We start from the raw sequence: 24,146 nt of genomic DNA, 5'->3' as shown, positions 1-24,146 counted from the left end.
TTTTAAACATCTATTTTGTAATTTATAAAAGCTGAAAATGATGTAATTAGGCAAAACACTCGTTGAAGAAAAACATGAGAAAAATAAAGGAAAAATGCCAACGAAGAGAGTCCACTGAGCCAGAAAGGAGGCGAGTGTTTGTGGGTCCAGACAAAACAAAAACATTTTCAATTTGGTAACCCTACGAATTAGGATCCTCTACTCCTCTCTCCTCTCCTGTTCTTTGAGGGACTGAGAAAACCAACACAGCACTTGTTGCCGCCGCCGTTATCACCACTACAGGTATGCTTTCCGATCTCTAACTATTACGACTCAATTCTTACTATCTGCTTTAGCTCTTTCTTTCTTTTCTATTTACTGTTAAATCAACTCCCTACTTCTTTTAATCATTTTCTTGAGCATTAAGTAACTTAAATCAGCTTATCATTTTCTTCTTTTTCCACGGAATCAGTTTTTTTTTTTGTTTTTTGTTTTTTTTTTTTGTACTTGTACCGCATACACACGCTATTTCTCATGGCATCTGTAAGCTTAAGTCTAGCTTTGACTCAATTGTGAAGTGGATGTCCATTATGTTTTGATCTTCCCTTGGCAGATTGGTTGGTTGGTGATTTGATATAATATATATACTTCAACAAAAGATGTAGAGTTTACTTTACTTGAAACGGAAGCTTTGGTTAAGAGTTTAGTTGGATTTTTGTTTGGTTGAATTGATTTTATGCTTCTTCTTTCCATTGGGTATTGATATTGTATTTCTAATGTTGAAAGGTAATCTTTTCCCCTTTTTTCTATGTTGTCTTATTTTAAAAATAATTTGAAATGATGAGGTCAAGATTATCCTCTGAATGAGATTTAAAGGGTAAATTTGAAGCTTTTGAGAGGGAATGATTGGATAGTTTTGGCAGTTTATGCTGTTCTATAAGGATCATTATCCCTTGCAATCTTGAATAAACATTTCTCAAGTGTTTGATGATGTGCTCTGGAAAAAGGGCTTTTGAGTTGAATTGTCTTTTATCAATGGCATTTTAGTGGTCCTGAAGATCAGGTTCTTAATTTGACTCTGGAGAATTTAGTGGGTTTTATGCGTTGGTTCGAGGATCCTGAGGAGTGGTGATGTGGTTGGATAGCTTCCTTTCCCTACCTTATTGGTGCTTCATGTGCTTGTATCCATTTGTACACATTTCATCTTAGTGCAATTAATCTGAAAGAAGCTCTTGATTTGGTTTATTATGTTTATTGAATGTTTTCAATAGGTGTGCATGCTTTAGGGTCCATTGGTGAAGGGTTCAATTTTCATTACACTTCATTGTAGATGGAAATGAGAGTTGGTTTCTTCTTTCTTTTTCATTTTGCTCTTTTCTATTTCTGTGCTTGGAAGTGAAATGTGAAACTTTGCTGAGTAGACTACTTTTGAAGATGTACTAACTTATGCTGCTTGTGTCTGTCAGTACCCACAATGGCAGATGGTCAGGATACTGATAGAAACATTGAGATATGGAAAATCAAAAAATTGATCAAGGCATTGGAATCTGCCAGAGGCAACGGTACCAGTATGATATCCCTTATAATGCCTCCACGCGATCAAATTTCTCGGGTCACAAAGATGCTTGGTGATGAGTTTGGAACTGCTTCAAACATTAAGAGTCGGGTCAACCGTCAGTCTGTTTTGGCTGCTATTACTTCTGCTCAACAGAGGTTGAAGCTTTATAACAAGGTTCCCCCAAATGGACTTGTGCTTTATACTGGGACAGTTGTTACTGAAGATGGCAAGGAAAAGAAAGTTACAATTGATTTTGAGCCATTCAAGCCTATAAATGCCTCATTATACCTCTGTGATAACAAGTTCCACACTGAAGCTCTGAATGAACTCTTAGAATCTGATGATAAGTTTGGCTTTATTGTCATGGATGGAAATGGCACTCTGTTTGGCACATTAAGCGGAAACACAAGAGAGGTGCTCCATAAATTCACTGTTGATCTACCTAAGAAGCATGGAAGAGGAGGACAGTCAGCTCTCCGTTTTGCACGTCTTCGGATGGAGAAACGTCACAACTATGTGAGGAAGACTGCTGAGTTGGCCACTCAGTTTTTTATCAATCCCGCTACTAGTCAGCCTAATGTTGCTGGGCTAATACTTGCTGGTTCAGCTGATTTCAAGACTGAGCTGAGCCAATCAGATATGTTTGATCCTCGATTGCAAGCCAAGATATTGAACGTTGTTGACGTTTCATATGGTGGGGAAAATGGTTTTAACCAAGCTATTGAATTATCAGCTGAAATCCTATCTAATGTAAAGTTCATACAAGAGAAACGTTTGATTGGGAAATACTTCGAGGAAATCAGCCAGGATACTGGAAAATACGTTTTTGGTGTGGATGACACATTAAAGGCTCTGGAAATGGGTGCTGTAGAAATCCTTATTGTGTGGGAAAATCTGGATATCAATAGGTATGTACTGAAAAACAGTGTTACCGGTGAAATTATTATAAAGCACTTGAACAAGGATCAAGAAGCTGATCAGAGCAACTACCGAGACGCCGCCACTTCTGCAGAGTTAGAAGTTCAGGAAAAGACGTCTTTGCTCGAGTGGTTCGCCAATGAGTACAAAAAATTTGGTTGCACACTTGAATTTGTCACCAACAAATCTCAGGAGGGATCACAATTTTGCAGAGGTTTTGGTGGAATTGGAGGTATACTTCGCTACCAGCTTGACATAAGATCATTCGATGAATTATCTGACGATGGAGAAGTTTATGAGGATTCTGATTAGAGGAACAAATGCTTACTGCTGATGCAGGATAATTGTGGAAGTATGTACCAATTTGTGATGAGTTTTTGTTGCTATTGCCATGTGAGATCCAAAACATAATTTCAGATGTTTACTGTTTTGACATTTTGCTTATTTTAACTACACGTCTATTGGATATGTGATTGTTTTCAATCAGCATCCGTGTTTATTTGATTATTGCATTTTAATCAGATAGATAGGTTAAGGGAAGACAAAAAAATGGTGATGGTTACTGTCTTTCACCTGGCAATTATGTCTTTAATGGCATAATATATGAACTTATTAGTGTCTTGAAATACTATGTTGGTTATCTTATTGGTGTGGTATCATGAGTATATGTTTTATTGTTGTCCTTTCAATTGGTACATCTTTCGGCACTTGTTAATTGACTCTTCCTTTTGCATACTCAAGTTTTTTGGTGCCATGACTGTTAATTTTTGTCAGAGCTCTCTGATGCTGTTACTGTGGTAAGGCATTCCTTGCTTGGTAGTGTGAATGAATTCTTTCAGTCAAGTCATTGCTAGCTGTTTTTATTCCCAAACCGTACTCACTATAACTTGTTTGTGATTTGTAGGATGCAACCCTCCCGGATGAGTATCATATAATTTTAGGTATATTGAATTAAGTCTGCATTTTCAAGGGTGAAATGATAAACTAACAAATCAAATAGATTTATTACTTCATATTATATGATATGAGGTTGAGATTTGGACAAAGATGTCAATTGCATTAGTTTAGATAGATTTCATCATATTGAAAATAAGACTTGAGACTGCGACCATAAATTTGGATCATGATGTGTTGTTAACTTGTTTTTGGTACATGATACAAGGGATAATGCTACCCATATGGGATTGTTGGAGTGAATTCTTAGTTATTAAAAACATATAAAATTTGTATCTCCAACATAAAGATCTCAACTCACAATCACAATGCCAGATCTACTACCTTATGTTATCTGGGGGAGGTGGTCCTTTCCTGCACCACAAAGCATGTAAATATTATTTGTTTTTTGTTTTCATAATTTGATATAGAATATTCGCATTAGTTGTTGTTACATTATTCTATTCCTAAATGAATGCTGACTGTCTCTGCATTGTTTATAAGCCAACAAAAAATATTGGTTGTGGTGCAAAAATTTTACTGGACCATTTTCAGTTGAAAACAGCCGGTACAAATTGGTTGTCGAAGACTTAAAAATGGGATGGGAAATACCAGGGGCCAGCCCGCCAGTTTTCTTGACCTATATGACAATCAATTCAGCATTTTAACACAAAGAATAAAATAACTACTAGCATTATTTTTTCCAGAATAAAAATACAACACATGTCCCGGACACCTTAAACAACATAACTCTAATTTTGTAAAAAGCAATAACGAAAATGGAAAAACAATAGAACCTTGCCTTGTTTTATTTATTTGACAACACAGGGATTAGAAGGTTCAAAATGAGGCTTGAATTGATGAGTATAATGAAAAAGAAAATATGGTTGCTCAAAGTAATAATCTCCGGTGAGGTATAGTAACTATACTCGATACGTCCCGATGGATGAGCTTCCATAGTACAAGTCAGCAGCTTCAGCTATCTGCGAGTGCAATTAGTTGATCCACGACACCTGGATCTGCAAGTGTGCTTGTGTCACCTAACTCGTCTAACTGCCTGGAAGCGATTTTCCTCAGAATCCTCCTCATTATCTTTCCACTTCTTGTTTTCGGAAGGCCAGGGGCCCAATGGATTTTGTCAGGCGCTGCGAATGCTCCAATCTGAAACAAGGAACAAACTTGAAATCTTTAGCATACGATATATACGTATGTGTAATCTATACTGCACACAACTCTATTAACAACTAGATCAATATTCTACTCAATGCATTTCAAAAGCTAGTCATCATACTAGGGGAGATAAGTGGTTCAGATTCAAACCTGCTTTCTCACTGTGAGTATAAGGCTCTTCCGGAGTTCTTCGCTGTAAGGAACACCATCCACAAGAGTAACAAATGCATATATGCCCTGTCCTTTCACCTAATGGCAGCATGCAAGTTGGATTAGATATGCAGGACAAAACTCATTTGCATCAATTACAGAAGGTTGAAATATACCTCATGCTCAATGCCAACGACAGCAGCTTCTGCACATTGGGGATGAGAAACTAGAGCAGATTCCACTTCTGCCGTGCCAATACGATGTCCACTGAACACATTAAAGACATCACACAAAGTCAAGGAAATTTGCATAAAAACTTGTGCTAAGATATTTACATATGCAAGATTCTTTGAGAGAGAACCGCTGTTTACTGGAATGAGTAGAAACCACTTAGCCGACTATGATAGCCGAATTGATCCAATAATATCACGTGCATGTTAAATATACATTATATGGGATGACGGCTGGAAAGCTTTAGAAAAATTCAAAAAAGTACCTAACATTGATAACATCATCAACACGTCCAGTGAGCCAGTGGTATCCATCCTTGTCCCTGAAACATAGACCTCAGTAAGATCATTATCATACTCATTTAACATGTCTTGCAACCCAAAGAGGAGGAAAACATTAACATGCGCACAGAGGAAACAATCCGTGATAATAATGGGTTGGATTTAAGAACAGAGAGGTGCATCAGAATCCTAAATGAAGTTCACAGAAGAAAGGATCCATGCCTNGGGGCCAGCCCGCCAGTTTTCTTGACCTATATGACAATCAATTCAGCATTTTAACACAAAGAATAAAATAACTACTAGCATTATTTTTTCCAGAATAAAAATACAACACAAGTCCCGGACACCTTAAACAACATAACTCTAATTTTGTAAAAAGCAATAACGAAAATGGAAAAACAATAGAACCTTGACTTGTTTTATTTATTTAAGAACACAGGGATTAGGAGGCTCAAAATGAGGCTTGAATTGATGAGTATAATGAAAAAGAAAATATGGTTGCTCAAAGTAATAATCTCTGGTGAGGTATAGTAACTATACTCGATACGTCCCGATGGATGAGCTTCCATAGTACAAGTCAGCAGCTTCAGCTATCTGCGAGTGCAATTAGTTGATCCACGATACCTGGATCTGCAAGTGTGCTTGTGTCACCTAACTCGTCTAACTGCCTGGAAGCGATTTTCCTCAGAATCCTCCTCATTATCTTTCCACTTCTTGTTTTCGGAAGGCCAGGGGCCCAATGGATTTTGTCAGGCGCTGCGAATGCTCCAATCTGAAACAAGGAACAAACTTGAAATCTTTAGCATTCGATGAATACGTATGTGTAATCTATACTGCACACAACTCTATTAACAACTTGATCAATATTCTACTCATGCATTTCAAAAGCTAGTCATCATACTAGGGGGGATAAGTGGTTCAGATTCAAACCTGCTTTCTCACTGTGAGTATAAGGCTCTTCCGGAGTTCTTTGCTGTAAGGAACACCATCCACAAGAGTAACAAATGCATATATGCCCTGTCCTTTCACCTAATGGCAACATGCAAGTTGGATTAGATATGCAGGACAAAACTCATTTGCATCAATTACAGAAGGTTGAAATATACCTCATGCTCAATGCCAACCACAGCAGCTTCTGCACAGTGGGGATGAGAAACTAGAGCAGATTCCACTTCTGCCGTGCCAATACGATGTCCACTGAACACATTAAAGACATCACACAAAGTCAAGGAAATTTGCATAAAAACTTGTGCTAAGACATTTACATATGCAAGATTCTTTGAGAGAGAAACCGCAGTCTACTGGAATGAGTAGAAACCACTTAGCCAACTATGATAGCCGAATTGATCCAATAATATCACATGCATGTTAAATATACATTATATGGGATGACGGCTGGAAAGCTTTAGAAAAATTCAAAAAAGTACCTAACATTGATAACATCATCAACACGTCCAGTGAGCCAGTGGTATCCATCCTTGTCCCTGAAACATAGACCTCAGTAAGATCATTATCATACTCATTTAACATGTCTTGCAACCCAAAGAGGAGAAAAACATTAACATGCGCACAGAGGAAACAATCCGTGATAATAATGGGTTGGATTTAAGAACAGAGAGGTGCATCAGAATCCTAAATGAAGTTCACAGAAGAAAGGATCCATGCCTTAGAGCTCTTTTACATTAGTAGAAATTACCTGCGGCAGCCATCACCAGTAAAATAATATCCAGCAAAAGGCTTAAAGTATGTGGTTTCGTATCTTTCATGATCACCATAAAGAGTCCGAAATGCACCAGGCCATGAGCTTTTCACACAAAGGTACCCACTGCACTCGCCTTCAAGCTCAACACCCTTCTCATCTACTATGACAGGCTACAATTACACCCAAAAGACACGATGAATTGTGAAAACAAGATGAACAGAAGGAACAAAACTGATATATTTGAATATAAAAGTTTTGCATCTCAGACCTGAACCCCAAAGAAAGGAAAAGTAGCAGAACCAGGCTTCTGCGGCCAGGCACCTGGTAATGGAGTAATCTGCCAGGTAGCAGAGGTGAAATATTGTTAATTGAATTACAGCAGCAACGCATATAGACAGCAATGAGAAATCAATTATATTAATATATGTTCTTCTAGAACTATGCACAATGAATGCTCTCACAACAGGAAACATATAGAAGAAACAAAGTTACCATGAAGCCACCAGTTTCAGTTTGCCACCAAGTGTCAGATATAGGACACCTTGCGTCTCCAACTACATTGTAAAACCACCTGCAAGAAACAGAAGGATGTTAATAGAAGAATTTAAAGAAACATGCATACAAAAATGGACTTCTGCATGAGAGGAGAAAAAAAAAAAAAGCGCTAAAAACCTCCATGCACTTGGATTAATAGGCTCGCCTACACTTCCAAGGACCCGTAAGGATTTGCGAGAATAGCGGGTAACATACTGCATAGCCAAAAAAAGAAAAAAAAATTAAAAAAAAAAAAAAATTACATGAATATGAAACCAATCAAATTTAAGTTAACAAATCGGCTCTCTTTTTTCTCTCTGTGCGTTTGAACATAAATAGTTGATAAAATATCATCACAACTTTAAGAATCTCTTTTAAAAAAATGATTTAATTAAATTGAGTATTACACACAATTATTTTCTTTTTTTTCCTTGATAGATAAATTCCATGACAAGACAATGAAAAACAAGCAAACATAGTATATGAGAAATGCCACAATGGAACTAGAGAATACAAAGGAATAAGTTGCATTGGTAAATGCAAGAACACCTTGTTCACAGAATGAAACCAAAAAGTAAAATGCTCTCAAATCACCTAAAATTTCAGTTTACTAAATCTTCATTACACAAGTTTAGACATGCAGGTTGCAAGAACAGGCCAGTCAAGAGGTCATTGTTGATCATATTAACAAATCTATGTAATTATTTGTGTAAAGTTAGGGGATTGTTGATCCTTCCCATTATCTTAATTACAAATAATTCCAGCAAACATTTTAACCTACAGATCTACATGCTTACCTCATCACCTTCACGCATGAGAGACCGCACCAAAGTTGGTGCAGTATAGAATATTGTCACCTTGTATTTGTCAACAATGTCCCAACAACGACCAGAATCAGGATAATTTGGAGCCTGCAGATAACAAAAGCATGCCATTATTAATGTGCCACTCAACTCCAACCACAGTGGAACTGAGAAACGGCCCTTGTAATTTAACATCCACCATACTCTTAACAGTTTATGCCCTAAAATTATCTGTTTATCCAGAAGATATTAAAACATTTATTTTCTCAGAGCTATAATCTATTCCCCAGATCAAATGTGTCTATTGAACAACTTCACAAGTATACAATTCATTACCCCTTCAAATACAACCACTGCAGCTCCATTGAGCAATGGTCCATATGTGACATAACTGTGCCCCGTAATCCAACCACAGTCAGCTGTACACCTATCAGAAAAACAAATGTTAAGTATTAAAACAATGATTAATGAGCTGATTCCAATTGAGAAAGTCACAATATAAGAGTAAGTTGAGTTTCAAGAATACCAGTAGACATCAGATGGCTTGTAATCAAATGCATACTTGAATGTAGTCGCAGTGTATACCATATATCCTCCAGTCGTGTGGAGAACACCCTTTTGAAAAATTTATATTAGTACACACTACAGAAACAAAGAAAGAAATGAGTTGACTTACATTAAGGTCGCAGATACCTTTGGTTTTCCTGTACTCCCACTAGTATAGAGCAGGAAAAGAGGATCTTCTGCATCAACCCACTCTATTTCACAAGTAGTTGGATATTTAGGGATGACATCCTGGAAAGCAATTTTCACTTGTTATCAAACAGGAAACAGGCTATCAACATATCAAGTCATTATAAATTGAACAAGGTTATAAGACTATTTCTACTTCTATCAAGCCACAGAATATAGAAGTATGCATTACGCATCCAGGTATTCAATTTTATACCAAAAACTTGAATTGTACATCAAAATATAACCGATTTCTCTACCATGAAGGAATACCACAAAGACATTAATGAAGAAGGCCTTGGAATAGACTACAAGCATTACAAATAATTCATGTATTATATACCAACCTGCCACCATACGTCTCTTCCTTCCTGCCATTTAGTGTTTTCCCTCGTCATGGCTGATTGGTTATCATAAGTTAAGCACAAATCTGGTCCAAAGGAAAAGAAGATGAGTACTTAGAGGGCAGAAAGTATAATAACTGATTAATTTGTCACTATAGGTCATTGCACTAATGATTGGTCACTATAGTTAGTGAAGATTGACATCAGGCAAGTCAGATGGATTTGAAACCAAAAGAAACCAAAGTCAAACAATCAGGGATGACCGGGCTGGTGATAATAACACAAGGTAATTTACCTCTTTATGCTAAGTCAATATGTATGATAATTATAACCCTTTGGCATACCCCTAGCTACGTGAAAAAGAAAAATCAGACATATTAAAGTGACCTCTAGATTAATAATAGCAGGCGGGCTAAGTACTAGTCGATACAATTTCATATGTGTCATTCCTCACAATATGAAGTCTATGTTTAGCATATCATCACAAGAAAAAACTTTTTTTACTGAAAAGATGAAAGGCTTACTGAACTTCAGATGAGAAGGTTTCCAGAATGTCAGACTGTCAGTGAGATATCTGTTCTGTTCAAAGAAAAAAAAAAATTACTCCACTCACCTACAGAGATCCCATTTTTGGCACAGTCAGCAAGGGCGGCATCAACTATGTCCTTCAGTTGGATGACCTTAGGACCTCTCATCACAGCATTACAAGTAATCAAAGCTTTTGGTTTGCAGTCCATGATTCTCTGTGAAAGAGATTCTGCAGAGAATCCAGCAAATACAAACTGAAGGCAAGGAAAAGCTAATTGCTAGTTATTCAAAAAAAAGTCATTGGATGAATTGAAAATACGACTAAAATTTACCGAGTGAACAGCACCAATGCGAGCACATGCAAGCATAGCTATAGGGAGTTCCATTAGCATGGGCAAGTAAATTATTACAGCATCACCCTTTTTAACACCAATATCTTTCAGATAATTAGCAAGCTGTAAATAAGATGACATAAAATCAGCATTGGCATTGGCTCATATAATCCAGTTGGAGTCGATTTATTCATTTAGGAAAAGACAAATAAAGCAAAATAGTTAGACCCGGCAAACTTGGTGGAGCAGCTGGAAGTATGTCAGAGTGCCATCAACACCAAACTCATTGCCTTCCCAGTAAATAGCAATTTTGTCACCTAATCCAGCTTCAATGTTTCTGTCCACGCAATTATAGCAGATGTTGGTGATACCGCCCTTGAACCACTGAGAGAATGCAGATGCAGATTACTTTGTTATTAACATTTAAATACCATTTTCTTTTTCATACTTATACTTTTGATCTGGAAAATATGCAAATGTACCTCGATCTTGATATTGCCTTTCCTGATGTCAAGATTCTCTGAGCAAACTTCCTGGTCCCATTTCTGCTTCCAATAGAATTGGGAAGCAATATCGGCCCAGAAACCAGCGGGGTCCTCAATGGACCTTTTGTACATTTCCAAATACTGATCATATCCCAGAAAAGTAAAGGCAATGTGAGTAAGAAAAAACAAAAAGAACAAAAAAGTAAAGACTTTAAACTATAAAGCTAAAAATACAGAGAAAAGACTTGACCTTTTCGGGTGAAGGAACCAAAGCCTGGCGAGTGAAATCTTCACTGGGATAAACACGATCATTCTCTTCAGAAGCAAGAGCTTCACCCAAAATTACAGCGTTCAACTGTGGAATATTACCAGCTCCAGATGGGAAACTTTTCAAAGATTCCACATGTCTCAAGTAATTTGATGTCTTCAAACCAGACGATGCCATCACCACTACCGCCCTTCTGAAACCAGCACCGCCACCAGCACCCGAAAAAGACAAGGAGAATGAAGAGAAGGGTGTTGCGAAGGAAGATGATGAATGTTTTTGTTGTTTGACTTGATTTGTTGAGACCAAAACTGGAGCTTTATAAGTAGCTCCTCCTAGTCCTAGACCGGGTAAACAGAAATTATTATAATACCACCCAACTACACGGGGATTACTGCCCATTATCACGACTCAATTGTTTTAAATTGATCTATTTTCAATTATTACTACTATTTTTCAAAAAAGTTTAAATATTTAAAAAATAAAAAAAATTAGATAGATCTGCTTCTGTTTATATACACAGTAATAGTTAATTGGATTTTACCAATTCCACCCCCTTAACTTTCCTTCGTAAACACTCGTATAGAAGTAAAAAAGGAGACGGAGATGACGTTTCAACTCCGAACTCAAAAAGAGCTTATCTTCAAATCCAATTTTTCAATATCTATATATTATTATTTCAACATTAAAATAGTAATAATATAATAAATAAATAAAAAGCCAACCTGTTACGCTTACGCAGGCAGGCGGGCACGGTGAGTGTTCGGGTTTGACGGAATAGAAAAAGAAAAGAAAATCCCTCTAAAGTCAAAACTGGCAAAAAAAAATCAAACTGAATCAATGAAAACATATAAAAAAAGATCGGACAATTCAACGATGATGATTTCACCATCAAATAATAATAACAAAAGAAAACGTTGAACAAACAGATGTTGAGGGAGCAGCCAATTGAATTGAATTGAAGTGAAGTGAAAAAACGCATAAAAAAGCTTGAACTCGTTTATAAGTAAGCGACGATGATTACGAAGTGATGCTTGGAGAGCAGGGCGTTTGAATTTGACGATGACCAACAGCCCCAACGTATGGAGAACTTGTCGAGTTAAAAAGCCAAAAATGCTTTTGAAATTTTGGATATATTTGATTAAAAGTCTGTCAGGGCAGTGATGACCCGACCGGATCAACCGTATCTGTTTTGCTTGCTTTGTGTCGAAGATAAATCAACGTTTTCTTCTTTTTGAACGTTCGGTTCAGCCATAAATGAATTCTTAATTATAAAAATTTTAATACAAAATGAATTAACGAAACAATTATTCCAATAATATGATAACTATATATATCAATTTATGTAATTAATTTTTTTTATATGTATTTATAATGCCTCTTCTTTCTTTGTATATAATATTTTGATGGAATTTTTTTTAGACGTGGAAGATTCTTCAAAGTTTTGATTTTGAAATTATATTTAAAAAGTAATTAAATAATAATAAAAACAAAAATTTATAATATTTGATTAAAGTTTAATCTTTTATTGTAATTAATGATGGACCATGATATTTGTATTAAAAACAATGCAAAGGCTAACAAAGAGGATGAAATTATGACATATTAAGGTAAAACAAGAACCCTAAGGTAAGGGGTTAGCTTAACGGTTAAAGAGGTTTGTTTCTTTTCTTGAGTTCTTGGGTTTAAACCTTGAGGCAATCTACCATAATAACATTATGATTTACCTGATCCTTAGATTTATAGGATGTTCAATAGACTTTATGAATCAGTTGAAATGCGTATAAACTAGTCTAGACATCCCGTTAAAAAAAAAAAAAAAAAAAAAAAAAGTAAGACAAGTGAAAGAGTTGAGAATTAGGTGTTGAGCTAAAACCATTTAATAATAATTTGGGGATTAATTTTTTTTATTATAATCACAAGTAATAATAAATAAATAAGTTAATTTGAGTCTACTCTAGGCTGTAATTTGAACCACCAAGTGCCCAACTATAGTTGCCTTCATAATAAACATGTCATGTCACATTGTGACTTGTCCAAATCTCAACTCAATATTTTTCTAACCTGCAAATTGGAATGTTCTTCATCAAATCACACCAACGCTCTCAACAACTTCATTAATGATATAATTTAAAGTTCATATCACAAATTTGAGAATAAAAATTAAAGATTAAATGATTGCAAAGAGTTAATTAAAATCTTAACAGAATTATTTTGTTATTTCTAAAAACCTTCTAAGTGCAAAAATGTATGGGCCTGGGCTATTGGCCCAAATAATGAAGAATTGAGCCCAGTATCTTCACCGCCAAAATCAGATTACGAACAAATAACCGCAACAATTCTCCTTCCACGCGTTACAATTGGACTCGGATTTCTTTGATTTCTGATTCTTTATCTTCTATAAACCCTTATCCCAGCATCATAAACCACTCTGCACTACGAACAAGGCAAATTTTTCAATAACGAAGAGCCATGAAGGGCCTCTTCAGCCACCTGAAATCAACTAAGAAGACACCGGTGGAGCTTGCCAAACGCATTCGACAACTTCTCATCCGCGTCGACAAGAACGCGAATTTATGTGAGTGTAAGATTTCTGAACTGAGAAAATCGATTTTGGAGATGAGAACGGTTCTTTTTGGCGACGATCAAACAGAACCAAATCCCAAGGCTTGTGAAGCGTTAACGAAGGAGTTCTTTAGTTTAGAGAAGATACGTTCCGACTTCTTATCGTTTGTCTTCCGAGATTAGAGAGAGGGTTTCGACGCGATGCCGGTCACGTGATCACGAATTTGCAGAGGCAAAAAGTTGAATGCAAGTTGATTGCTTCTGGGTATTTGGAAAAAAATTGGACCTTTTGGATATATTGATATCTGCGTATGAACATAAAGAGGGTGAAGATGGGATTGCGATTGCCCTTACTTATGGCGCTATTGCAAGAGAATGCATTCGGCATCAGAGTGTGGCTAAATATGTGTTGGAATCGCAACACTTGAAGAAGTTTTTCAGGTATTTTCAGAACCCACATTTTGATGTGGCTTCAGATGCTCAAGAGACTTTTAAACAGCTTTTGACGAGGCATAAATCAATTGTGGGTGAGTTTCTTAGTATGAATTATGAATGGTTTTTCCTATAATACAATTCACAGTTGTTGGAATCTCATAATTACTTGACCAGAAGGCAGGCTGTTAAGTTGCTGGGAGAGTTGTTTTGTTGTGGATCAAATTCTGGTGTAAGGGTAAAGTATTTGAGCTCATTGAGTAACTTGAAAGTGCGTGCTGCTGAATCTTCTTAGAGATTCAAACAAATGTATACAGTTGGAAAGTTTTCATGTGTTTAATTTGTTTGTTGAAAATCAAGATAAGCCTCCTGAGATCAACTATGTCCTGCTCAAAAATAAAAACAAGCTTCTTCAGTTCATCGGCGGCTTCAATATTGATAGGGTGAATGAAGAGTTTGAAGCTGACAAATCGATGGTTATTACGGAGATTACTGCTCTGGAACAAAGAAAGCAGCAGTCAGTCCTTGCGTTTTAATATTCTTCCAAGTCCACGCCTGAAAGGAGTAGTGGAATAGATGTTTATATGTGTTATGCCTAAAAAAAACAGGGCTGGTGTAAGCTTTCATTAGCAAGTACTAATCAGAGTTTAGGAAGGCTTTGCACCATTTAGGATCTGCCATATCGCCCTAAGACAGAAAGAATACAATTGTCACCAACTCAATAGGCTCAAGTTTTATCTGTAAATGAATGATGTCCGCACACCTGTCCAAGCCCCATATAATTTAAAAATATTTCATAAGTTATCAGCCAATGAGACGCAAGGAAGGACTTGCACAACATCTACCCACTTGCAGACTTGTAATCATTACATTGAACTCAACGACTATAAATAGAGGACTTCCCCTCACGAAATCGAGATCTTTGATTTTCATAAAAACAAATAGCAAAGACAACCCACGGGAAAGAGATTGGCTCAATATTCTCTTTGAGTATCAAGCACTTGTAATAAACAATAACACTTATATAAAAGAAAACAGTGGATGTAGGAATCGCTTTAAGCATCCAAACCACTATAAAATTCTCACTGTGTCATTTATTATTAAGTCTTTGCATGTTATTGTAACCTTATCCTAACTCTCAAATTAATCACGTGTAACTTCTAAGACCTGCTTTGCATTTTGCACGTGCGAGGTCGTTGGTGTCAAAATCAAGTATCAACAGTTTAATGCTAGAAGGAGGGCAGGTTTCACATCAGCTCTTCATCCGATAATTAGTTCTACCTGCAAACTCATGGCTCGTGGTCTTGAAACCGAGCGTGTTAGCACCAACAACGAGGAGACTCCTCGCATTTAGGAGGTTACTCCTCCTAAAGTAACTTTGACTCCCCAAAGTACTACGACGGACATCCCCTTAACTTCTCAGCCATATCCGGCTGTGATAGATTATTTGGAAAGGTTCAACAATGCCATTCAAACGATAAGCCAAAGGCTAGATCGTTTGGATCAAGTCGTGCTACCAAACTTTGATCAGGTGGTACCACCTCCAAAAACGCTTGTAGGTCACGCTAAAGTGTGGAAACGAGCAAAAGCTCATACCATGCGCATTACAACGCTTAAAGACAAGGGAAGACAAGTGGCTGAGCATTGGCCGAAAGACTCTAAAGGGCCAGCGAATACTGGTCGTGAGCTAGGGAAAATACCTATGGCTTTGCAACTTGGCAGTATGTCGCATCAAGAGCCATCCCGTGCCATATCGCAAGGGCACCCCCACAAGAGTGCTTGGTAGGGAGATTCTCACCATCACCAGAATGATGATCTAGACCATTATCGCAAGGGAAGTACCCACCGTCAGTGGGTCAGTTCTAACTACTGCGGAGGTAGGGAGAACTTCTTAAGCCATTCAGTGCCTTGACAGGGCTCCAACCAGCATTTGTCAAGGCATGCTGAAGACTTCGGCCAAGGCAGGGAAGGTTCTGACCTGCAGTCCTTCGTTATTCGCAATCATAAAGAGCATATCTACATTGCAGAAAGTGATCCCCAGAGGGCTCCGCTTCTTCAAATAGAGGAGTTACAGCTAGCTCTAGATCAACTTAGAGCTCAACAGAACGAGCAAGGGCATGTCATTGAGGCGTCTCTCTTTTCTCCAGCAGTTTTGATTGCTCATCTCTCGTCAAGATTTAGAATGCCCAACATGAGGGCATTCAATGGAAATTCTGATCCGCAGGTTCACCTCTATGAGTTTAACGACCTCATGGAGCTTCACCAAGTTTTTAACTCGGTGAAGTGCCGCTGCTTAGCAGTGACTTTGACTGCCCATGCCAAATATTGGTTCAGATCGCTTCTACCAAGGTCTATCAACTCGTGGCAGCAGATGAGTTTGTTATTTTTTAGACACTTCCAGGCTAATCGGAAATTCTCAATGCCATTAAGTTACCTCAGCAATATACGACAGGAGAAGAATGAGACTCTCCCGTCCTATATTGATAGATTTCACAGGGAACTAAATAAGGTGGCTAATACACCCGAGGACTCAGGTCAAACTTTGATAATTGCTGGAGTTCGCCCGTAAACCGACCAGCGGAAGAAACTGCAATCTGAGGATGATATTTCCCTCACTTGCTTCCACAATCTCACAGAAAAATATCTGAGGATAGAAAACTTAGTGGCAACTTTAAATCGCCACGACCCTAGCCTTCGACCAATGCTCCTAGTCGGAGGGAGGAAAACCAGGGAGAGAATAGTAGAAGATCTGATCGCAAGTGGGCAAATGACAATCAGAGAAAGAGAAAGAAGCAATGATTTGAGCCCAAGAAATCATATGCCCAAGTTCCTCATCGCAATCACGACTGAGATATGTTTAATCCACTCAATGCATCGGTTTTAGCTATTTTGGATAAGTCAGAAAAAGCTAATCTGCTTGGAGAGCCACAACCCATAAAAAAACCTGCATCTAAAAGGAATGGCAAGAAATACTACCGTTACCACTAGGATAATGGGCACCACACCGATGAGTGCTGAGCTCTTAAGCAGACAATTAAAGACCTCGTTTAAAAAGGGCACTTCAAGGAGTATGTTGATAGTCCAACTCCTACTAAGGAGAAGGATCAAGAGGGCAATGGGAAAAGGTGCTGAGATCGCGAAGGTCTTTACATGGTCGGGACCATCTTTGGGGTACCTCATATAGCCGAAAATTCTCGGAATGCATAAGAAAAGTATGCTTGAGAGGCTCAGCATGAGCCCTTAAATGTTATGAATCTAGAACCGCGACCTAGCAAGGTGCACAGAGAAGAGGAGATTACCTTCTCTGAGAAAGATACGAAATGAGTGCACCACCCTCATGAGGATGCACTTGTTGTTGTGGTTGAAATAGGAAGGTACGAAGTCCACAATATGTTGGTGGACAATGAGAGCGCCTTGAATATCTTATTTTAGCGAGCTTTTGAGGAGATGAGATTAGAAGAGATAGATCTAAAGCCTATTGCAACTCTTCTTTATGGTTTTACGGGGGACCACCTAATTCCTCGTGGAATAATTTCCCTCTTGGTCATTTGGGAGATACCCTTGGAGTGACCAAAATGACAATTTCTGGTAATAGACTATCCATTAGCTTTTAATGGCATCGTCAGACGATCTCTACTTCAAAATTTCAAGGTTGTCACCTCCATCTATCATCAGAAGATGAAGTTTCCCACTTCGATAGGGTGTGGGGAAGTCAGGGGATCACAACATGAATCTCACGACTATTATAACAGGGCAGTGCAAATGGCATGTAAAGGGAAATGGAAGCTTGCGGGTGTTCTCAAACAAGCGATGGCGATCAGCAGGATTGAACCCCAATCTGGTCTAGTAGAAGACAGTATCGACCCTCATATTCAAGAGAAGTATTCCCATAGTGGGCCAGTTGAGACTTTATCTGAGGTTTCTGTCACCTAAAGTGAGTTGACCCGTGTGCTGAGAATCGAAAGCAATCTCAGCTCGCAACTAATTTAATGAGCTTCTTCAGACATAATATAGATGTTTTTGTATGGACCTATGCAGACATGGTTGGGACCAGCCCGGATGTTATATGTCATGCACTCAACATTAACAGTGAAGTCAATGCAGTTCACCAAAAGAGAAGAGCTATGGACCTAGAGTGCTATACAACTTTTAAGGTTGAGATGGATGAGGTCCTTTCAATCAGGTTCATTCGGGAAGCTCATTACCCTAGTTGGGTTGTCAATTCTGTTTTGGTTAAAAAGCCCAATAGTAAGTGGCGAACATGCGTTGATTTCACGGATCTCAACAAAGCCTGCCCAAAAGAAAATCTCCTTCTACCAAGAATAAATCAGCTTGTTGGTGCCACTTTCAGGCACGAGGTGGTGAGCTTCATGGATGCCTACTCGGGATATAATCAAATTTCGATGTTCACGTTCGACGAGGAGCATACCTTGTTTATCACAGATCAAGAACTATACTATTATAGAGGTATGCCCTTCGGTCTGAAAAACGTTGGGGCGACCTACCAGTGTCTGGTTAACCATATCTTTTCCGAGCAGATCGAAAAATCAATGGAGGTCTATGTTGATAACATGCTGGTCAAGTCGCATGTTGCTTCAGATCACATAGCCAACCTCGCAGAAATGTTTGATATACTCCAGAGATATAGAATAAAGCCTAATCCTCTATAGTGTTCGTTCGGAGTGTCCTTAGGAAAATTCCTGGGGTATATGGTTAACCATTGGGGAATTGAATTCAACCCTAAAAAGAACCAAACTCTTTTAGATATGAAAAGTCCTGCCAATTGCAAACAAGTTCAGAGCTTGAATGGGAGAATAGCGGCTCTCAGTCGCTTCATATCAAGGGAAATATATCGTTATTTGCCGTTCTTTAATATACTCAGAGCCAACAAGAGATTTGAATGGACTCTAGAGTGTGAGCAAGCCTTCCAGAGCATAAAAGAGCAACTTGGAAAACAACATTCTGTCTACGCCTCTTCCCAAAGAAATTTTGTTTATCTCCTGTCTGTCTCTTAGTATGCAGTCAGTGCAGCTCTTATTCGAGAAGAGAGTAGAATTTAGTGGCCGGTATATTACACGAGCAAACGGTTATTAGATGTCGAATCAAGGTATCCAGAGATGAAATGATTAGCTTTTGCTTTGCTGATTGCTTCCAAGAAGCTAAGACCTTACTTCCATGCCCACACCATTCATGTATTGACAAATTATTTGCTCATGCAGGTCTTTCAAAAGCCAGAGGCCTCAGGTAAATTGCTCAAATGGGCCATGGAACTAAGTTAGTTTGATCTATATTTAGAATAAAAGTAGCTATCAAAGGGCAAGCTGTTGTTGACTTTATATCGGAGTTCTCTTATCAGCCAAATTAGGAACTCGAATAGCCAACTAATGAAGTCATTCAAGAGACTGTTCAAAACATGTCAACCTGGAGTCTCTATGTTGATGAGTCTTCTAACAGCAGAAGAGCCGGAACTAGTATTCTGCTCAATAGTCCTGAGGAAACTTACATTTATGGAGCCTTTAGGCTCAAATTCAAAGCCACAAATAATGAGGCCGAGTATGAAGCGATATTTACTAGTTTGCGACTAGCAAGAAAGATGAGTCAAATATGATCAACATCAATAACGACTCCCAACTGGTAGTCAATCAGATTTTGGGAGAATATCAAGCCAAATAAGAGAATATGATTAGTTACTTGAAGAAAGCTAAGGTCGCACTTGAGTCCTTCAAGCACTGCACGATCAAATAGATCCCGAGAGATAGCAATTCTATCATGTATGCCTTGGCGAAGATAGCTTTATTGTTGGACTCCGATGTGCCGAATAATATCTCGGTCAAATATATCGAAGTTCCTAGCATCAACTCAGTCGACCAAATAGTGGCAACAATTGAATTTGTGTCTTGGTGACTCCAATCATTCAGTATCTCAAAGAAAGGGTTCTTCCTAACATCAAGACTGAGGCAAGACTCCTACAGAGTAGAGCTACCCATTACACTCTCATCGGAGATCAGTTTTATAAGCAAGGGTTTAGCACTTCCCTCCTCCGATGTGTGACAGATGAAGAAGTAGACTGCATCATAAGAGAGATACGTAAAGGGATCGATGGTAATCATACTACTGCACGATCTCTCACTAATAAAATTATCCGCCAGGGATATTATTGGCCCTTACTTTATGAAGACACCTACAACTTTGTGAAAAAGTGTGATAAATGCCAGAGATTCGTGAACATCCCATGAGCTTTCCCACCAATTGACAATGATGACCAATCCCTAGCCATTCGCTATGTGGGGAATTGATCTTATCGATCCTATGCCAACTGGTAAGGGGGGCGTCAAATATACTATGGTCGTAGTGGATTATTTCACTAAGTGGGTCGAAGTAGAACCTTTGACCGCTATCTCTACCAAAAAGCTCAAAGTCTTCGTCTTCAAGAATATAGTGTGTCGTTATGGAATTCCTCATACACTCATCTCAGATAATGAAAAACAGTTCGACAACAAAGAGTTCAAGCAGTTTTGCGAAGAGCTGGGGATTCATTATTTGCCTCAGTAGCAAGACTACAAGCTAATGGTCAAGTTTAATATGTCAACAAAACCATTAAACATACTTTGAAGGTCAAGCTTGCCGCAGCAAAGGCAATTGGGTCGATGATCTCCTAAAAGTTCTATGGGCATATAAAATAACTCCGAGGACCTCTACTTCAGAAACACCTTTCTCGTTAGCATATGGTTCCGAGGCAATAGTCCCAGTTGAAGAAGGAATTGGTTCACTTCAAAGGGAATTCTATAATGAAACAGATAATGATGCACTTATGTGTGCAAGTATGGACTTAGTTGAAGAGCACTGCAACAAAGCTCGGTTACAGATAACTTCCTAATGGCAGTGGGCAAAAAGATTCTTCGACTCCAAAGTTAGGAGAAGAGACTTCCAAATTGGCGACCTAGTCCTCAAAGAAGTCCTTCTCGGAACAAAAGAACCAAGGGTATTGGGGTCTAATTGGGAAGGTCCATATCGCATCGTTAAGGTAATATGACCTGGGATGTATCATCTCAAAAGGCTTAATGGTTTTGAAGTACCACGAGCTTGAAATGTTGAACATTTGCGCCCTTATTATCAGTAACTCCAAACTCTTGTATAGCTTATGTGATTTATTTTACTTGCAAATTTTTCCTATAAATATCATGAATAAGAGTATCCCTATTCTTCTTGAAGAATTACTTGAACTCTTGTATAGCTTATGTGATTTATTTTACTTGCAAATTTTTCCTATAAATATCATGAATAAGAGTATCCTTATTCTTCTTGAAGAATTACTTGTGTCGTAATCTCAAGTTTTAATAATCTTATTATTTACAAAGTTTTACAAGTTTTACAATCAGAAAGGTTATATTTGTTTAGTGAAGTACTTAAGCTATAAAAGTGCTATCACAAGTGGTTAAAAAGTCTATTTATATATTCTCAAAATAGGTACATGGACGACCAACAAGCTACAAAAGAAAGCGAGCAGAAACAAAAAAGACTTTTCCAGAACAGGCGACAAAAAGGTCGATCATTTATCTTGAACTTCAAGATCCCTGACTTTGGTTGCTATGACCTCGGAGTCGGTCGGTTGATCTTTAGGATTCTTTGTTTCTTGTTGATCTTCCTTTTGGGCGAATTCTCGATCTTCCTATTCGTCAGTAGATTGCATTGATGCAAGCGTTATCTGATACTCTTTAGAGAGATTGAAAATGTCCAAGTTTGGATTGTTCGATCGCAAGCTATGAATAACTTGCAGCGCCCAATGACCAACTTTCCTTTCTACCTTGTTGTTTAGCTGCTTCATCTGCTCTGTCAACGAAGTGATCCACCCGTGAGATATCTCGAGCTTTGTGTCTTTCACTTTTATCTCCTTCTCTGTGTTCTCCCACAGCTTAGTTTGAGTCTTCTCTATCACCTTCTTGTGATCTAAGCTTTCTTGTAGCTCCTTCTTTCTTTGATTAAAATCTCTAGTGAGCTTCGCTATTGTAATTTGCAGCTCTTTGGTATGGTTGTCCTTCTTTTGAAGCTCGTGCTTCTGGAACTCTACTATTCACTGAGCAGAATCCCTTTCTACTAGAAATGTGCTCACCTGAACTTGTGCATCGCTTGTGAAGTCGTAAGGGCTTGCTCAATTTGGTAACCTCCTCCTTCATTTTGTGAAGTTTTCTAGAGGAGTTTATCTTCATTTTGTTATGGGCGACGTTCAAGGCGAGCAAAGACTGTAAAAGAAAGGGATAAAGAGTTAGTTTTTATAATAAAAACTAGGGAACTCGACCAGTAAACGAGTTTACAAAGAGAAATGTTTGTTTTACCTGGCCTTGCATTTGAAGCGTAGTGGCCACCAGGTCAGAAGGTGGGGAGGCTAAGTACCTCTCGAAGGTCGATGCTAGTTGGCACTCCTAGAGGGTGAAGATCACCAGCCTTAGATGGTCTGGCATCTACCCCAAAAGGTCCAACACAGATTGATCCTAACCTTTTGTGGCAGGGACCTCTTCAGTTTATTCTTGGCTAGCCTCTCCTTAAGTGGTCGCACCTTCCTTCAATTGTGAAGTCCTTAGGGCACCCTTTGAGGCGACCTTTGAGGTAGGAAGTTGGGTAGGTTGCAACCCACCCGACAATATGACAAAGTCATCTGATTCAGAATTAGATGCTTCAGCTGTTAGTATCTTCTTTTTCCTCGAAGCCACAATCTTCTTCTTCATTGGGCAAGCAACGACAGGCTGGGGAACTTCTTCATGTCGCTCTGCAGTTGGTTGCCTTTCGGCATTAGTTTGAGTCCTTGTTACAGGGACATTACTGGAGGTCGGTCCAGCTAATGCATCTAGAGTTAGCCTTGGGAAAGTGATTCCCTCATACTTCTTCGATGTCTTTGATTTCTTCAATTGCATGGCATATGAACATGTTAGCAAAAAGAGTCTAACTTTGTAAAAGACTTGAGTTTTTTCTGTTTAAGAAAAACTTACGAGTTGAATCGTCTAAGTATGCTTCGGGGGGGAAGAATCCGTACTTTCGAAGATTCTCGGTCGTCACGAGCAACTTTGCATCATGACCTTGTTCAGGAAGTTGACCAAATGCTTGGATGAGGCTGCGATCAATCAACAACTACAATTTAGTTGTTTTTTTTTCTACAAAGAAAAGAGTTTGTTAGCTTATTATCTAATAAAGAATTAAGCTCAAAGGACGAACGACCTGAAAATTGAAGGAAAAAACCTACTTGGTTCCTGAAATTTATAGACACTGTCGTACTTAAAGAAAAAATATTTGGTCTCGTAAGCCCCTACGTTGCTAGGGTAACCAAATATTCCTCCCTCGATCATTGATCGTTTGGAGAGGTAGTACGAGTCCTTATCTTTATTCTTCTTCAAGATATAGGCGCAAGCGAGCTCTAGTGCCATTGGCTCCCCGAATTCGTGCTCGTCGAACGATATATACATAGCAACAACTATCATATATGCGTTTGGCGTCAGCTGGAATAGTGCGACCTGGAAGTGGTCAAGTATCCACCTGATGTAGGGGTGGAGGGGTATTCTCACTCTGCATTTGAAGATGGCTTTTGAGATCGCATCCATTCCCTCGGGAGGCTCCTGGGCAGTGTACAACCTCTTTTGGTACACGTCCACGTCGATCACATACTAATTCAGTGCATCTTTGATTTCGTTCATTGTGATAGTGGATCGTATCACCTTCTCGAGACTTGTCGAGGCGCCCGGTGGACGCAAACTCCCCTCGCCAGCTGTTCTCATCTCAGGGATCTCCGTTGCTCTTAGAGTCTGTAAAGGTATGATGTTTAGGGGAGACTCAAACCCTAAAAAATTTACCTCATACGATGACTCAGATGAGTAAAAAAACCCTGGTTTTTCTGCCATAACCATCAAGCTTTGGACAACCCTAAAATCTCTTAAAACGATCCTCTAGGACTATTTACCCTAGGTTTTGAGCTTTCAAGTGTCTTTTTCGAACACTATCCAGAAATGCTCCTTATTTAAGTCTACCAGACACTCATGACCACCATGACTGTAAAAAAAAAAAAGTTTTTTTTGCAGGAATGAAAAAAAGAGAATAAGGAAGAAATTTTTTTACCTCCTGGTTGCTTGGAATGGGCGCTCTATTGTAGCATTGGTTCGCATGAACTGGTGGAAGAATAACAAATTTTTTGGAGTTGGAAAACGATGTTTTCTCTATG

The 24,146-nt window shown here is 38.5% G+C and overlaps 2 protein-coding genes and 1 pseudogene across 7 annotated transcripts; 2 read left to right on the top strand and 1 right to left on the bottom strand.

Annotated features, from left to right (window-relative positions):
- The first annotated feature begins 130 nt into the window (after positions 1-130).
- Positions 131-3,263, top strand: LOC116119240 (eukaryotic peptide chain release factor subunit 1-3-like). Of its 2 annotated transcripts, XM_031405182.1 has the most exons (3): positions 131-282; positions 1,446-2,807; positions 3,197-3,263. In XM_031405182.1, the coding sequence occupies exon 2, from the start codon at positions 1,454-1,456 to the stop codon at positions 2,765-2,767; it is 1,314 nt and encodes a 437-aa protein (XP_031261042.1). In that variant the 5' UTR covers positions 131-282; positions 1,446-1,453; the 3' UTR covers positions 2,768-2,807; positions 3,197-3,263. The 2 variants fall into 2 exon arrangements, with proteins under 2 accessions (XP_031261042.1, XP_031261041.1); XM_031405181.1 differs by lacking the exon at positions 3,197-3,263 and having other exon boundaries at positions 1,446-2,923.
- Positions 3,264-4,063: 800 nt separating this feature from the next.
- LOC116119239 (acetyl-coenzyme A synthetase, chloroplastic/glyoxysomal) lies at positions 4,064-12,113 on the bottom strand. 5 transcript variants are annotated; one of them, XM_031405179.1, is made up of 20 exons: positions 11,970-12,110; positions 11,671-11,758; positions 10,931-11,286; positions 10,678-10,821; positions 10,424-10,579; positions 10,196-10,318; positions 9,949-10,117; positions 9,339-9,421; positions 8,953-9,054; positions 8,786-8,874; positions 8,596-8,686; positions 8,254-8,367; positions 7,595-7,671; positions 7,415-7,493; positions 7,191-7,259; positions 6,917-7,092; positions 6,648-6,704; positions 6,327-6,417; positions 6,151-6,249; positions 5,740-5,992 (listed from the first exon to the last, which is right to left on the bottom strand). In XM_031405179.1, the coding sequence occupies exons 3-20, from the start codon at positions 11,123-11,125 to the stop codon at positions 5,807-5,809; spliced, it is 2,100 nt and encodes a 699-aa protein (XP_031261039.1). In that variant the 5' UTR covers positions 11,126-11,286; positions 11,671-11,758; positions 11,970-12,110; the 3' UTR covers positions 5,740-5,806. The 5 variants fall into 5 exon arrangements, with proteins under 5 accessions (XP_031261040.1, XP_031261039.1, XP_031261036.1 ...); XM_031405176.1 differs by having other exon boundaries at positions 10,931-11,758; positions 11,970-12,113; XM_031405177.1 differs by lacking the exon at positions 11,970-12,110 and having other exon boundaries at positions 11,671-11,860.
- A 1,304-nt stretch (positions 12,114-13,417) lies between these two features.
- Positions 13,418-14,478, top strand: LOC116119208 (annotated as a pseudogene).
- The last annotated feature ends 9,668 nt before the right edge of the window (positions 14,479-24,146 follow it).

This window comes from Pistacia vera, unplaced genomic scaffold, assembly GCF_008641045.1.
Source record: "Pistacia vera cultivar Batoury unplaced genomic scaffold, PisVer_v2 Contig878, whole genome shotgun sequence".
In the NCBI taxonomy this organism is placed as follows: domain Eukaryota; kingdom Viridiplantae; phylum Streptophyta; class Magnoliopsida; order Sapindales; family Anacardiaceae; genus Pistacia; species Pistacia vera.
This window is presented reverse-complemented; position numbering and strand designations above follow the sequence as displayed.

What these genes read in the sequence shown, in the direction of transcription:
- LOC116119239 (XM_031405176.1), bottom strand. Translation starts at nt 11,347, where the DNA reads ATGGGCAGTAATCCCCGTGTAGTTGGGTGGTATTATAATAATTTCTGT. An exon ending in CTGAAACTGGTGGCTTCATG is followed by an intron (nt 7,260 to 7,414) that starts GTAACTTTGTTT and finishes GCTACCTGGCAG; the next exon opens with ATTACTCCATTACCAGGTGC. An exon ending in GATGATGTTATCAATGTTAG is followed by an intron (nt 6,418 to 6,647) that starts GTACTTTTTTGA and finishes TAATGTGTTCAG; the next exon opens with TGGACATCGTATTGGCACGG.
- LOC116119240 (XM_031405182.1), top strand. Translation starts at nt 1,454, where the DNA reads ATGGCAGATGGTCAGGATACTGATAGAAACATTGAGATATGGAAAATC.